At 43.4% G+C, this 17,209-nt stretch overlaps 1 protein-coding gene across 1 annotated transcript in view; it reads right to left on the bottom strand.

The window, feature by feature from the left end:
* Window positions 1-17,209, bottom strand: part of LOC126161022 (lysosomal acid glucosylceramidase-like) — a 174,899-nt gene that overhangs the window by 48,954 nt on the left and 108,736 nt on the right. Inside the window, exon 7 of the mRNA XM_049916957.1 lies at window positions 4,277-4,421. Coding sequence (XP_049772914.1) covers window positions 4,277-4,421 — 145 coding nt within the window. The remainder of the gene's footprint in view (window positions 1-4,276; window positions 4,422-17,209) is intronic.

Here is a 17,209-nt window from a genome sequence, read left to right on the forward strand (position 1 = left end):
GCCAGAATTGCTGGATGACGTGCCATTTCTAGGACGAGGGGGCGCCGGCAGGTTTCAGTCGCCCTGTGCGTCAATTCTTGAATCAACAGTTTCCAGAAAAGTGTACCAGCAGAGATGGTTCCGTACGACGGTCTACTCGACCCTCTGCTTTAGTCCCTCTGGATTTTTTGTGACGGGAGAGATGCGCAAACTTGTTTACAAAACCCCTGTCGAATCAGAAGAGGATTTGGTTGCCAGGTTAGTAGCAGCAGCAGGAGAAATTAAGGACACTACAGCAGTTTTTACCTTGTTAGACAGAACTTGACTCCTCCGGTGTAACCTTTGTTTACAAGTCAGTGGAGGCATTTGTGAAGCTCTACTGTAATTGAAGTAACTATGTTGTGTTAATATAATTGTCTCTCGGCAATAAAGAAATTTTTGTCTACATTTAGTAAGATATGATGTACTTGTAAAATGGTGCCTCACCGAAAAAAGTTCTTTCAGTGTCCCATGGAACCTCCCAGAGTTTGTTGATTCGATTAATTTTCATCCAGAGGAAACTCAATCTCGATGTTTAAAAAATCCTCACACGAAAACATGACGTTAGAGAAAGATATTTGTTTCAGTGTCTCGCGCAATCTCCGGGAGTTTGTGTGTTTAAATAATTTTCACCCTGTATGTGCGTCTTTTCCATGTCAGTACAGAACACTGAAAAATTTAAAAAGTGAAAAATATTTATATGTATATAAAACTTAAAGAGGTAATTTCTGTTCTACTATACCATTAATCATTAGGTAATAAAGATGGCCAATTTTTCTATGTTTTTAGGTGATAAAGTATATTTATTTTGTCATTTTCTATCGTAATATTTGAAGATGGGCAATGTATGTCCCAAATGTCAGGAGTAAGAGCGTATTATGTAAATATTTGTAAAAGATATAATAGAAAAGATCTAGTGAAAGTCAGTAAAACTTCTCTGTGGACTTTGCAGTTTTTTCCGGAAAACTGTGGAAATATTTAAAAATATTACTCTATTATTGGTGGAGATTAACGTGAAGAAAGTGTTTTTTAAAGGCATTCAGCTCATTTCCTCTATGGAAATACATTCATGCTCATAAATTAAGGATAATGCTGATACATGGTGAAACAACGCTCTGGTGGGCGGTTTACGGGTTTAAATCACCTCGGGGTATGACCATGCTGTGCATTTCACCGGCGGTCGTCGCACGGTGGCGCTGGCAGCAGTCCATATACGCAGAGGTGTGTTGGTGCATGTCAGAGTACGGTGTAGCGAGTGAGTGTGTAGACTTTTCAGATGGGCTAATGCTGACTGTGTGTTGAAAATGGCTCAAAGAACACATATTGATGACATTATGAGGGGTAGAATACTAGGGCGACTGGAGGTTGAACAAACACAGCAGGTTGCAGCACGGGCCCTCCGTGTGCCACGAAATGTGATCTTCAGATGATGGTAACGATTCCAGCAGACAGGAAACGTGTCCAGGCGCTACAGTACGGGACATCCACAGTGTACAACACCACAAGAAGACCGGTATCTCACTATCAGTTCCCGCAGACGGCCACGGAGTACTTCAGGTAGCCTTGCTCGGGACCTTACCGCAGCCACTAGAACAGTTGTCTCCAGACACACAGTCTACAGACGACTGAACAGACATGTTTTATTCGCCCGGACACCTGCAAGGTGCATTCCACTGACCCCTGGTCACAGGAGAGCCCGTAAAACCTGGTGTCAAGAACACAGTACAGGGTCATTGGAACAGTGGTCCCAGGTTAAGTTCACGGACGAGTCCAGGTATAGTCTGAACAGTGATTCTCGCTGGGTTTTCATCTGGCGTGAACCAGATACCAACCCCTTAATGTCCTTGAAAGGGACCTGTATGGAGGTCGTGGTTTTATGGTGTGGGGTGTGATTATGATTGGTGCACGTACACCCCTGCATGTCTTTGAAATAGGAATTGTGCCAACCCGTTGTGCGGCCTGTGTACGTGTGCATGGTGATCATATCCCATATTGATATCGGGGTACATGCGCAGGAAACAGTGGCGTTTTCTGCTATTAGCGCCAGTTTTGTGCAATGCCACGTTGTGTAGCACCACATTCTGCAATTATCCTTAATTTATGAGCATGAGTGTAGTTCCGAGCAGAAATCATGGTAATATCTTTCCGAAAGCGGTAGTCGTTGAATAAAACTGCGCAAGCAAGACAGATACTGAAATCGCATCGGAATACGTTGCGAGTAGCAGTGACTTTACAGCGTAAACTTCATGGTGCCCAAGTTCCAATTCTCGACCACCTATACTTAATCATGCTACACTAATCGTGAGCTCCTAGATGCTTCCTTCGACTGTGTGTGTGGGTTATTACATATGAGCCGAGTGTCGGCTCTCAACATATATCGCGCTGTAAAGATTGTTCTGAGTCCTTCAATTCCATCGTTAATTGATTCTTTCATATTTATCGTTATGCTGCGTACGATTTTGTTGAGATTCCCCTCTGGCGGCGTATCTGGTCTTATCGATCTTTGAGTCGATGCTTCCTGTTAGCCTTGTGTAAGGGAATAAGATCTTTGGGGGGATGTCCGGTTGGTTGCCTAGCGGTGACGAGTCGGTCGGTCGGTTTTTAAAATCGGGAATTAGAGAATGTCGTACGATGAGACCGCGGCGTGGCGTGGCGTGGCGGTGGAGAGTTGGCTGTTGTTCCGAGAAGCCGCGTGGTCTATCCTGGCGGTGCGAGACGAGTGGGACGAGTTGACGGGACAAGGCTGTAAGCTCTTGCTGTGAGCACCCGGGGGCCACGGCTGTGGTTCCGAGTGGAGCGGCAACGGGTGTCTTTAAATTTTCCGTCTGGAGGCGGGCGTGATGGACTAGTAACTCGCCTAACCTGAGGAGTGGTATTTCGCCGCCGTGGATGCAGAGAAGACGAGGGCTCCGGTGACAGAGCGCGTGGCTGCGTGACTGTGCCCAGTTGGGTACGCTGGCGACGTGTACATGGTCGGGTGTGAGGAACCTTTGCATCGGAGTTCACCTGCTGTTTTTCTGATAAACTGCAAGTTAATTTGGTTAAAGGTTTAGATGTTAATTGAAGAATTTTGGTTTGTGCAACCAGCGTCTTTTCTGCCTTGTGGCCTCCTGCGTTCGGGTTTCCTGTCCCTGTCGCCGGTGTATTTATAGACAGTGATCCTTTCCGCTTCTTATTAGTACTGCCCGGTAGGAAGTGTATTTTTGGGCAGTGATTATTGTTTCAGATTACATTTTTTCTGCCTTTGGCCTTCTGCGTTTTGATTTCCTGTCCCTGTCGCCGGTGTAATTATAGACAGTGATCTTTTAGCTTCTTATTAGTACTGCCTGGGAGGAAGTGTATTTTTGGGCAGGGATTATGGTTCCCGATTTGATTCCTCCTCCTCGCCTGGCCTCGCGTGAGATCGATGTGATTGCTGAATGTGAGGCGTTGTGGGTCTGTTAGTCCGCTTCTAGCCTGAGCATCTTTCGGAAGACAATTGCGGCCGCCCTTACACCCGGTCGGTTAATTATTTCTATCCCAGGACATTTTGGTGGCAGGACATTGTGTTAGAGGTGTTAGTTATTGTAAAATGTTAAATGGTTGTATTTTACTCTGATTGTTTTTTTGCCACTGTTTAAAAAGTTTAAGTTTGCCTTTCTTTGTTTTTTTTAAAATAACGTGACTTTAAAATTGTTAGTTATTGTAAAAGGTGAATAACTGTATCTTTACTCTGATTGTTTTAATCTACTTGGCATCCTTTGAAAATGCTAGTTCTGCCTCCCTGCTGGCGAGCCCTTGTAATTTAATATCTTGTTGTGCCAAAGTTTAAAAGAAGTTGGCTCCCTACATGTTGGGTAGTGAAATTGTATGCAAATTGGTGGTTTTTTTTGTTTCGTTACTTGGAAAATTTTGATTTGTTATCAAATGCTTTATCAAAGTCGGTTTTAAGTAAAATGGCTTGGCCGTTAACTGTAAATTGTTTTGAAGGGGCCCTCATGCCTACTAGCTTTTTGGGATCTGTTCCTGGTCAAGTGATAAAGAAATGACTTTTAATGATTGAAGTAATCAATAAAGAAATTGTAAATTGCAACTCTACAGTAACCAACTAATTTTGGCCCCGTTTCCCAACTGGGGGTTTTCCTCGATTAATCGTAACACCCGTCTCAACATACTACAACAATATAAGGTACGGAAGATTTAGTAATGGAGTTGTGCGGTTTCGGCTTTCCCACTGGAGGGCGCTGGCTGAATGAAAAGCGACGAGTAGATGGCTCACCATTGCAGGCCTCGGTGTAGAGGATCTGGGTCTCGGGAGACAGCTGGTGCACATCGTCCAGCATGGAGGCCGGCGAGAACTGGTCGGTGTACCAGTGGACGCCCACGAACTTGGCGTACTGCGTCACCGTCTCGTTGGTGAGGATCTGGAACAGGAGGCGGCGGTGACTAAGCGGGGCCCACGCGCTCTGCGGGAGCGCCAAGGCTGCGCTGCGCTGCGCCACGGCCACGACCGCGGGTCAATCTGCGGCCCGCGCTTCTCAGCCGTGTTTTATACTAATTTGCTTCCAGCAACTAACAGCCGGATCCAAAATGTTAACTAACGTCAAGAGCTTGAAAGTCTGTACGGGTTTGCTGCCGGATTTTAGGGTCCGGCTGCAAACCCGAAGAGACTTTCAAGACTTATTACGCCGGGCTAGCTTACGTAATCACAACGTCAAGAGCTGCTTAAGAGTGAAATTTTTCTGCTCATTAACAAGCAAAGCAACAGGGCTGCTATAAATGATTCATTTGTTACCAGAGTTCTATGTTTTCCCAAATACGAAGGTGAGTCAAATGAAAACCTTAAATTTGTAATAACAAATCGAAATTTCGCGCCGTTATCCTGTAAGGTATCAGATAGATTATATAATGGTAAGACAGAGATTTAGGAACCAGGTTTTAAATTGTAAGACATTTCCAGGGGCAGATGTGGACTCTGACCACAATTTATTGGTTATGACCTGTAGATTAAAACTGAAGAAACTGGAAAAAGGTGGGAATTTAAGGAGATGGAACCTGGATAAACTGGAGATGGAACCTGGATAAACTGAAAGAACCAGAGGTTGTACAGAGTTTCAGGGAGAGCATAAGGGAACAATTGACAGGAATGGGGGAAAGAAATACAGTAGAAGAAGAATGGGTAGCTTTGAGGGATGAAGTAGTGAAGGCAGCAGAGGATCAAGTAGGTAAAAAGAAGAGGGCCAGTAGAAATCCTTGGGTAACAGAAGAAATATTGAATTTAATTGATGAAAGGAGAAAATATAAAAATGCAGTAAGTGAAGCAGGCAAAAAGGAATACAAACGTCTCAAAAATGAGTTCGACAGGAAGTGCAAAATGGCAAAGCAGGCATGGCTAGAGGACAAATGTAAGGATGTGGAGGCTTATCTCACTAGGGGTAAGATAGATACTGCGTACAGGAAAATTAAAGAGACCATTGGAGATAAGAGAACCACTTGTATGAACATAAAGAGCTCAGATGGAAACCCAGTTCTAAGCAAAGAAGGGAAAGCAGAAAGGTGGAAGGAGTATATAGAGGGTCTATACAAGGGCGATGCACTTGAGGACAATATTATGGAAATGAAAGAGGATGTAGATGAAGATGAAATGGGAGATACGATACTGCGTGAAGAGTTTGACAGAGCACTGAAAGACCTGAGTCGAAACAAGGCCCCCGGAGTAGACAACATTCCATTGGAACTACTGACGGCCTTGGGAGAGCCAGTCCTGACAAAACTCTACCATCTGGTGAGCAAGATGTATGAAACAGGCGAAATACCCTCAGACTTCAAGAAGAATATAATAATTCCAATCCCAAAGAAAGCAGGTGTGGACAGATGTGAGAATTACCGAACAATCAGTTTAATAAGCCACAGCTGCAAAATACTAACACGAATTCTTTACAGACGAATGGAAAAATTAGTAGAAGCCGACCTCGGGGAAGATCAGTTTGGATTCCGTAGAAATACTGGAACACGTGAGGCAATACTGACCCTACGACTTATCTTAGAAGAAAGATTAAGGAAAGGCAAACCTACGTTCCTAGCATTTGTAGACTTAGAGAAAGCTTTTGACAATGTTGACTGGAATACTCTCTTTCAAATTCTAAAGGTGGCAGGGGTAAAATACAGGGAACGAAAGGCTATTTACAATTAGTATAGAAACCAGATGGCAGTTATAAGAGTCGAGGGGCATGAAAGAGAAGCAGTGGTTGGGAAGGGAGTAAGACAGGGTTGTAGCCTCTCCCCGATGCTATTCAATCTGTATATTGGGCAAGCAGTAAAGGAAACAAAAGAAAAATTCGGAGTAGGTATTAAAATCCATGGCGAAGAAATAAAAATGTTGAGGTTCGCCGATGACATTGTAATTCTGTCAGAGACAGCAAAGGACTTGGAAGAGCAGTTGAACGGAATGGATAGTGTCTTGAAGGGAGGATATAAGATGAACATCAACAAAAGCAAAACGAGGATAATGGAATGTAGTCGAATTAAGTCGGGTGATGCTGAGGGTGTTAGATTAGGAAATGAGACACTTAAAGTAGTAAAGGAGTTTTGCTATTTGGGGAGCAAAATAACTGATGATGGTCGAAGTAGAGAGGACATAAAATGTAGACTGGCAATGGCAAGGAAAGCGTTTCTGAAGAAGAGAAATTTGTTAACATCGAGTATAGATTTAAGTGTCAGGAAGTCATTTCTGAAAGTATTTGTATGGAGTGTAGCCATGTATGGAAGCGAAACATGGACGATAAATAGTTTGGACAAGAAGAGAATAGAAGCTTTCGAAATGTGGTGCTACAGAAGAATGCTGAAGATTAGATGGGTAGATCACATAACTAATGAGGAAGTATTGAATAGGATTGGGGAGAAGAGAAGTTTGTGGCACAACTTGACCAGAAGAAGGGATCGGTTGGTAGGACATGTTCTGAGGCATCAATGGATCACCAATTTAGTATTGGAGGGCAGCGTGGAGGGTAAAAATCGTAGGGGGAGACCAAGAGATGAATACACTAAGCAGATTCAGAAAGATGTAGGTTGCAGTAGGTACTGGGAGATGAAGAAGCTTGCACAGGATAGAGTAGCATGGAGAGCTGCATCAAACCAGTCTCAGGACTGAAGACAACAACAACAACATCCTGTAAGTTGGTAAGCGTGCTACAAACAGCGTGCAGAATGCCCTGTAGGTGGCAGCATAGTGCAGATGGACACATACCGTCGCAGTATCAGTATAAAGATGGTCGCCTCACTTGCGGCTTGCATAAGGGAAGAACAGCGTTCTGTTATTTGGCTTTTGCGTACTGAAGGTGTGAGACCTAATGAAATTCATCGACGAATGAAGGTTCAGTACGGTGATGCATGTTTTTCACAGCAGCAAGTCTACGAATGGAGTAGGCAGTTCGCAAATGGTGTGACTTCAGTGGAAGATACTCCTCGTCCTTTTTGCATCCCGCCTGGAAGGCAGCGCGTGGGTCTGCTCCTGTAAACTGAAGCGTAGGCCGAATGTAGGAAGTGAGCAGGAGCAGGTGAGGTAAGACTCTCTGTACAGCTTTTTACGTGAAAGTACATTTAATTATTAGTCAATGACATACGTAACTTTACAACTGAAGAGCCCGTAGATGCAAAACCGTATTCCCGTCGTAAGTCGTACATAGTCTCAATAGCAAACTAAGCTGAAGCGATGTTTCGATGTTTCCTGTATGTCTGCACTTGATGAAATGGGCTGAATCTCCAGCGGCGCTCGTACACCTCAACAGCCTCTGCTAGAGGGCACTGTCGTCGGTGTCTTTCGTAGTGCCAACTTAACTTGCACCTAAGACGTGGCATCGTTGCTATCGATACCACAGTCCAGGTCAGGCACAACGAGTTGTGACTCCACAGAACGTTGCAGCAGTTGAAGCCATAGTGAAGGAAAACCGCCGGGTGACACTGAATGACATTGCAGCATGTTTACAAATTGGCAGCACACCACATCGTGTATGATGTGCTCCAGTTTCACAAAGTGTCTGCAAGATGGGAGCCACGGCAGATGACTCCTGAAGTGAGAGAACGACGTGTTGATGATTGTGAAGAACTTCTTCGGTGCTTTGAACGAGAAGGTGATGGCTTCCTTGCAAGAATCGTTACATGGGACGAAACCTGGATTCACTTCCACCAACCGGAAACGAACAGAGCGAGCAAGGAATGGCGCCATTCCTCATCACCAAAACCAAAGAAGTTTCGAACCGAACCATCAGCAGGGAAGGTTATGTTGACTCTCTTTTGGGACGAAAAAGGCATCATTTTGGGGCATTACATGCCTAGAGGGACCATTGTCACAAGTGCATCATACAAAGATCTCCTAAGAAATCAACTGCGGCCTGCAATCAAATCAAAGCGACGTGGATTGCTGTCAGCAGGTGTCCTTTTGCAAAAAGGCAATGCAAGGCCCCACACTGCCCGTACAACAGTTACAACAATCACAGACCTGCATTGTAACTCTCTTCCTCGTCCACCATACCCACCAGACCTTGCCCCAAGTGATTTCCATATGTTTGGACCACTCAAAGACGCAATTGGAGGAAAAAAGTTCCGTTCTGATGAAGAGGCACGCCACGGGGTGCATGAGTGGTTGCGCGGACTACCAAAAGAATTTTTTTCTAAAGGAATTTATGCACTTTTTAAGCGAAAATATTTAACGTTTTCATTTGACTCACCCTCGTATTACTGTATTAATACGACTGATGCGTGAGCTTCACTCACCGACCGTGCATTGTGCTCGGCAGTTGGCTTTACGAGTCAGAGCTCTGTGAATATAGTGACAAAGCAAGAAATGAGGGTTTTTGTGTGTTGGAATTTGCGTGACGTTTATCTGTTACAATATACTAGTGTGCATTCAGAAGAAATTATGGAAAGTAATCGCCATGTAAACAGAGTGCTGTGCGGTGGTATCGACAATTCAGGGACACTGGTTATCTCTGTAAGCAGAAAAGTATCGGTTGACCAAGTGTGCCAAATGCAACTATGGAGAGGACGAAGTAAAGTTTCGTACGAAGTCCATAAATATGAACGGTCCGCGTCAGCAACGAACTTGATTTTGCGATGGTTGCTACATTTCAAAGCGTACCATCTGCTACTCGCGCAACAGTTAAAACCGAATGATTATAGAGGTAGTCTTTAAAAGTGGTATATATTTTTACCAAGGAATATGAATTATATTAGGGCTGTTCGTCGTTTTGTGGTATATTCGTATTTATAAAACCAAATTGCGACAGGCGTCCATGCGTCGTTGACTTTGTTCCGCAGTCAAAGTGTGCGGGACAAATTTCCCACACACTTTCCTCTTCTTCATGACATTCTGCAGCATGTGTTGAACACTTGATTTAATATTGTTCAGTTCGTTGTTCGACTGCGATCTGTGACACAACAATGATGACACACTGCGGCAGCACATCTACTGCTTAGCACAGCTTGCTCAGGACTGACTGGTCGAGTCCATGTATGTTTTTTATTGTTGTTGGTTGAAGCTGCCATGCTAATTATTGCTCTGATGTCGCTTGTGCACAGCCGGCCGGAGTGGCCGAGCGGTTCTAGGTGCTGCAGTCTGGAACCGGGCGACCGCAACGGTCGCATGTTCGACTTCTGCCTCGGGCATGGATGTGTGTGGTGTCCTTAGGTTAGTTAGGTTTAAGTAGTTCTAAGTTCTAGGAGCCTGGTGACCTCAGAAGTTAAGTCCCATAGTGTTCAGAGCCATTTGAACCATATTTTTCGCTTGTAGACCAGAAATAAAATCAATCTTGGAACTTTCTGAATGGACGGTCTATAAGAAGATTAATCACCTAAAAGTTGCACCGCAAATATTGGAGAAATGGAAAGTCCCATTGATGAGCGGTTTTCTCAGAATGGGTTCGTACTCGGGGGCTCGTGTTATTAGCCAATAAAGAGGTAGTAATGATACTTAAAAAGTGCATTTTTGTGAAGATATACATTTTTTTTTAAATTCTACAAAGCCTATTGATATTTACAGACAAAAAGTAGGTTAAATTAGAATGTCATTGGCGTTTGTTGTAGGATTACAATGCAAGTCGTTTACGAGATATCACATTTTGAAAAGTTTCCGCAGTGACGATTTTTGTGCCATTCGACCTGCGTAGTTGCTAGGTACGATGTTATGTTTGTTTATAGTGTGCTTCTGTGTTCCTTGACTGCATTGCGACGTGCTGCTAGTTAGTTGGTATGTGTTGGTGCAAGCAGTAGGTCGTGAGTGGATGATGGGATTTATCAATGCAGAAAAAGCCAATACACTCGTGGTGCATAGAGAGTGTAGGAAGAATGCAGTTTGTTCTTGTACGGTGTATGCAGCAAGACATCACATTAGAATCAACCACCTCCGCTATTATTTATCAACCTCTTCCTTCAATTACGTGATAATGGTAGTGTAACATCTACATAACGTAACAGGAGGGAACAACTGACGACAGAAGATGAGGAAATTAATGTTCTTGCTGATGTTGCAGTTGATCCGGACGATAGCACCAGCGCAATCACACGAGGAAGTGGCATAAGTCAGAATACTCCATCGGCATAGGTTCCATCCCTATCATATCTATCTCCACCAAAAGCTACATGGAAACGATTGGGAGAATGGTGTTAACTTTTGTACTTGCCATTAAGAAAGGGTACTCCAGATGTATAGCGTATCTTGTTTAGTGATGAAGCCACATTTACTAATTAAGGCGAGGTAAACTGTCGAAACATGCATTGTTGGCCTGAAACTTCCTGGCAGATTAAAACTGTGTGCCGGACCGAGACTCGAACTCGGGACCTTTGCCTTTCGCAGGCAAGTGCTCTACCAACTGAGCTACCCTAGCACGACTCATGCCCCGCCCTCACAGCTTTACTTCCGCCAGTTGGTAGAACACTTGCCCGCGAAAGGCAAAGGTCCCGAGTTCGAGTCTCGGTCCGGCACACAGTTTTAATCTGCCAGGAAGTTTCATATCAGCGCACACTCCGCTGCAGAGTGAAAATCTCATTCTGGCACTGTTGGTCTGTTGACAATATCCGATGGCTTCGTAAGATGGAACATCAGCGTCCATGGATTGTAAACGTGTGGTGTGGGATAGAGAACCATCAGCTCATAGGCCTGTGTTTCATAGACGGACCACTAAACGCGCACAAGTATTGCAGCCTCCTAACAGACCATCTTCCACAAACGCTAGATGACGTTTCTCTGCAGACTAGGAAGGATCTGTGGTACCAACATGATCGTTTTCCAGCCCATAGTGCAAGAAGTACTACAGCTTTTCTTCAAAAAATGTTTCCAAATGGTGGGCCTGGACACCGAGGACGTGTACCCTGCCGACCTGTTCGCCGGATTTGATTCCTGTAGACGTTTTTTTCCCTGTGGAATGCTGAGAGACGCTGTCTACAAAGACATACCAACTTCACCCGATGATATGAAGCAACTTATTACGGCAGCTTTCTTGGAAATCTCCTCTGAAATGCTAGCACGTGTGCAGCAGTATGTATGTATGTTGTATGTTAACCGGGGACCTAGAAACAACGGAGAGGCTCCGCCCCTGCCGCAGCCGCAGTTGTCCACTACCGCAGTCCACTTCACCCCTCCGCCGCCCCACACCGAACCCAGGGTTATTGTGCGGTTCGGCCACCGGTGGACCCACCCAGGGAACGTCTCACAACAGACGAGTGTAACCTCTAGCGGTAGAGTAATGGTGGTGTACGCGTACGTGGAGAACTTGTTTGCGCAGCAATCACCGACATAGTGTAGCTGAAACGGAGTAAGGGGAACCAGCCCGCATTCGCCGATTCAGATGGAAAACGGCCTAAAAACCATCCACAGACTGGCCGGCTCATCGGACCTCGACACAAGTCCGCCGGGCGGATTCGTGCCGGGGCCAGGCGTTCCTTCCCGCTCCAGAAAGCCATGCGTTAGACCGCTCGGCTAACTCTGCAGCAATAGTTCCATACCAAACGAGAAGCGTGTACTGCCGCTGCCGGTGGTCATTTTGAACACAACCTGTGATGGTCGTTGATTCATTACTGGCCAGAATCCACATATCTAGTGTTTGCACCTCTGTTGTTCTTTAATGTGTCCTACCAGAGGTATTGTACACATGTCGGTGTGGGAACTTTTCGAAATACGATATCTCATAAACGACTCGCACTATAATCCTACAACTAACACCACTGATATTCCGACTTACCCTAATTTTATTATATTTACGTCAATCGGCAATGTTCCATTTAAAAAAGTATATATTTGCACAAAAATACTCTTTCTAAGTAATATTACAATGCGAGCCTCTGACTACCAATCCATTCTTTGAAAACCGCACAGTAATAAAACTTTCCTTTTCCGCAATATTTGAGTGTGAGTTTTAGGTGAATCACCTTGTGCATTGTAAAAAGATAGGTGCCTGTAACGCCCGAAGTTATATTTACATTTCTCCATCAAGAATGTCTCTTAGGAACTTTTTAGAGGAAATGTCACCGAGAAGATAAGCTATTTTATTAATATCGTTTTCTCAGACATTGCGTTTGTGACAAGCGGCTACACTAAATCCATTACATTCTGCGTTAAAATTATCTTTAACTGTAGCTGAACATGAACTTCCGGTACCAATATGTGACAGGTCGTGGACATATATTGAAACAGTGCAACGCCATCATATGAGACAAAAGCACCATGTCCCACAGAATGTCTTTGGAAGCAATAAAGGACTCATCAGGACTTAAGAGATAACGTGAGTTTAATGGGAAGTGTGTTACTAATATCGTCAGGCGAGTTTCGTCAGCCGGTCGCTGTGACCGAGCGCTTCTAGGCGCTTCAGTCTGGAACCGCGCGACCGCTACGGTCGGAGGTTCGAATCCTGCCTCGGGCATGGATGTATGTGATGTCCTTAGTTTAGTTAGGTTTAAGTATTTCTAAGTTCTAGGGGACTGATGGCCTCAGATGTTGAGTCCAATAGTGCTCAGAGCCATTTGAACCATTTTTTTTTTTATTTTCGTCAAACGCTATCTGCCATTTCGAAATCGACGCCAGGGGGTGAAGTAAACGCCATCTTAAAAAAAAAAGTTCATATGGCAGCATGTAAAAATAATCAAGTTAACGAGAAATATGAGAAGGCAAATCTCGGGAGACGAAATAGCGTAAGAATGTGCCGAAAACCTTTTATAAGTAAGAGAAGACACCTATCCAATAAAGGAAAATTCCGGCCAGATCATACTGAAAAATAAATTGTGTAATATCGTTGTAACATCTGAATAACTCATAATCGAAATATACTCGGATATAGTCAAAATTATACCAATTCACAATGGCTACGCGAGTGAGTTATTCTAGCTAAGAGAAACGAAATTGTCAGCGATGTCAACAAAACGGTACAAGAGGTTATTCCGAAAAAAAAACATGTCGATCGATACTATAACAAAAGAAAATCAAACTTTAAACTTTCCTACTGCATTTTTAAGTTCGTCGAATGTTCCAGGAATGCTGTTACACTTCCTCAAATTTATGGTTGCTTCGCTAGTCATTTAACTGCGGAATCTGAATTCGCCGAAACTGTGGAAATTACAAGACTCTGCATCAGAAAACTTCAGGATAACGTCATCGAAGCGAGTATAATGATTGGCAAAGGAAAAGGGCATACGGTACTTATTCCATGAATATCTTTAATACCATCTGGATTGCCCTTCAGTTTAAGGCGATTGCAATTCCAGCAAAGTTGGCTTACAGCATGATCAACAAAGCACATGGCCAATCGTTCCGACACTATGGGGTTAATTTAAGGGAATCAAGCTTTTCCCACGGTCAGTTGTACGTCGCGTGCTCATGATTAAGGTCACATCACAATTTTGTTCATTTATAGTCCGAACACTAAAACTATAAATATAGTACTGTGAAAACATGAAAAATATAAATATTTATATACAATAAAAATTAAATTTCTTATTAGAGCATGTAACTTTTGACTCTAACCTGTTTCATTTCAATAATAATATTTTCACGCGTCGTTGATTAATTAACTTAGTATACATTATATTTGTCTATATATCTGAAAGGGATAATGGACAGCATGCCATCAATCGTGTAATGTACTCTGATCCGTCGTGTATCGCAGCCAGTTGGTACTAAATGCTAAAAGACTTTTTTAACCGCCAAAATAATTTTATTTATTGTCACACGACGCGTATCGGGAGAATCCAATCATCAGATTTGTAGCAAAATATGTAAAATGTGAGACTAAATAATCTTAAATGAAGTACTTTGCAATAACGTAACAACAGCGAAAAAAAACCTCCCTATTGAAACCAATACAAGGTATCTTACTACTACATAGCCCCAACAGCGCCCAACTGACATGCGGTTCAGCACTGAACAAGGAAAAAAAAGTTAACCATTGGCACTGATGAGACATTTTACTACACATTTTGTTACTATGTTACACTCTAACTATTTTTGATGGCATGGACAATACCCGTTTATTGAAAAAATTTAGTTTCCTTTATAGATACGGATCGTACGTGATATATTAATTCTGTCATTTGAAATATTTGTAGTTCCATTTGATTTTTTTAAAAATTTTTCGTACATTTCACCTTATATTTGGCTCTTTGCCCAATAATTTGTAATTTTTCTAACGTCACAGCTACGGATTTCTTTGATTTTCGTTTAAAAATGAGGTGCGGCATTATATTGGTGCTTTATAGTGAGACTGCAATGAGTGGGAATCTCGGTGTTTAGTATCGGTAGCGTATTTTACCGATCAACACATACTTTTTGTCATTTATCTGACCATCGTCAGACACAGCATAAGAGTTATTATACGTCATTACTTCTCTGTCGTAAATAATACAACGAAATTATGAGAAGCTTAGAAGTCACTGTTTTCAAATGCGTAAAATAAATTTATGCGCTAGCGCAATTTTATTTCAAAAAATCACAGCCACTCTGTAGAGTCAAGATGCTTCCAGACACAACTACTAAAGAAAGACGCTAAATACAGAAAAAGTATGCAAACTCTAACTCATCGCTGGAACTAATATAAATGGTGGGAAATGGCGGAGAAAAAAAATAAAAAAGAGAAAAAAAAGAAGAGATGGAAACGAGAATACTACTGTTGTAGTTAATGTCTGGTTTGCTGCTGCTGGTGGTTATCTCCTATGAATTTGGTGTTATTGTTCTTGCTAATCTACGAGGTGCATTCAAGTTCTAAGGCCTCCGATTTTTTTTCTAATTAACTACTCACCCGAAATCGATGAAACTGGCGTTACTTCTCGACGTAATCGCCCTGCAGACGTACACATTTTTCACAACGCTGACGCCATGATTCCATGGCAGCGGCGAAGGCTTCTTTAGGAGTCTGTTTTGACCACTGGAAAATCGCTGAGGCAATAGCAGCACGGCTGGTGAATGTGCGGCCACGGAGAGTGTCTTTCATTATTGGAAAAAGCCAAAAGTCACTAGTAGCCAGGTCAGGTGAGTAGGGAGCATGAGGAATCACTTCAAAGTTGTTATCACGAAGAAACTGTTGCGTAATGTTAGCTCAATGTGCGGGTGCGTTGTCTTGGTGAAACAGCACACGCGCAGCCCTTCCCGGACGTTTTTGTTGCAGTGCAGGAAGGAATTTGTTCTTCAAAACATTTTCGTAGGATGCACCTGTTACCGTAGTGCCCTTTTGAACGCAATGGATAAGGATTACGCCCTCGCTGTCCTAGAACAGGGACACCATTATTTTTTCAGCACTGGCGGTTACCCGAAATTTTTTTGGTGGCGGTGAATCTGGGTGCTTCCATTGAGCTGACTGGCGCTTTGTTTCTGGATTGAAAAATGGCACCCACGTCTCATCCATTGTCACAACCGACGAAAAGAAAGTCCCATTCATGCTGTCGTTGCGTGTCAACATTGCTTGGCAACATGCCACACGGGCAGCCATGTGGTCGTCCGTCAGAATTCGTGGCACCAACCTGCATGACACTTTTCGCTTTTTCAGGTCGTCATGAAGGATTGTGTGCACAGAACCCACAGAAATGCCAACTCTGGAGGCGATCTGTTCAACAGTCATTCGGCGATCCCCCAAAACAATTCTCTCCACTTTCTCGATCATGTCGTCAGACCGGTTTGTGCGAGCCCGAGGTTGTTTCGGTTTGTTGTCACACGATGTTCTGCCTTCATTAAACTGTCGCACCCACAAACGCACTTTCGTCACATCCATAACTCCATCACCACATGTCTCCTTCAACTGTTGATGAATTTCAATTGGTTTCACACCACGCAAATTCAGAAAACGAATGATTGCATGCTGTTCAAGTAAGGAAAACGTCGCAATTTTAAGTATTTAAAACAGTTCTCATTCTCGCCGCTGCCGGTAAAATTCCATCTGCCATATGGTGCTGCCATCTCTGGGACGTATTGACAATGAACGGGGCCTCATTTTAAAACAATGCGCATGTTTCTATCTCTTTCCAGTCCGGAGAAAAAAAATCGGAGGCCTTAGAACTTGAATGCACCACGTACATCTATATCTACATCCATATCCATACTCCGCAAACCACCCACTGTGCGATGCGTGGTGGAGGGTACCCTTTATCGCTGCTAGTCATTTCCTATCCTGTTCCGCTTGCAAAATTGAGCGAAGAAAAAACGACTGTCTATATACCTCCGTACGAGCCTTAATTTCCCTATCTTAAATCCGTGGTCCTTACGCGCAAAGTATGTTGTCGGCAATAGAATCGTTCTGCAGTAAGCTGCAACGCTGGTCGTCTAAATTTTCTCAATAGTGTTCCTCGAAAAGGACGTCGCCTTCCCTTCAGAGATTCCCATTTGAGTTCCCAAAACATCTCCGAACACTTGTGTATTGTTCGAACTTACCGGTAACAGATCTAGAAGCCCGCCTCTGGATTGATTCGATGTCTTCCTTTAATCCGACCAAGTGCAGACTGCAAACGCTCGAGCAGCACTTTCCGATCAGGAAGAGAGATAAAATCCGGGCTATAGAGTATACATTGTAACCCAGGCACAACTACTAACGTAAAACTCTAACTAGAGTAAAAATATACAAACTCTAAGTCAACACGGGAATTAATGAAAATATGAGTTGGAGAGATTCTTTTTAAAACCGTGCTGATTCGTGGACATTAGCTTTCCCGTCTCAAGGAAATTTATTATATCCGAACTGAGAAT

This window comes from Schistocerca cancellata, chromosome 1, assembly GCF_023864275.1.
Source record: "Schistocerca cancellata isolate TAMUIC-IGC-003103 chromosome 1, iqSchCanc2.1, whole genome shotgun sequence".
Classification (NCBI taxonomy): domain Eukaryota; kingdom Metazoa; phylum Arthropoda; class Insecta; order Orthoptera; family Acrididae; genus Schistocerca; species Schistocerca cancellata.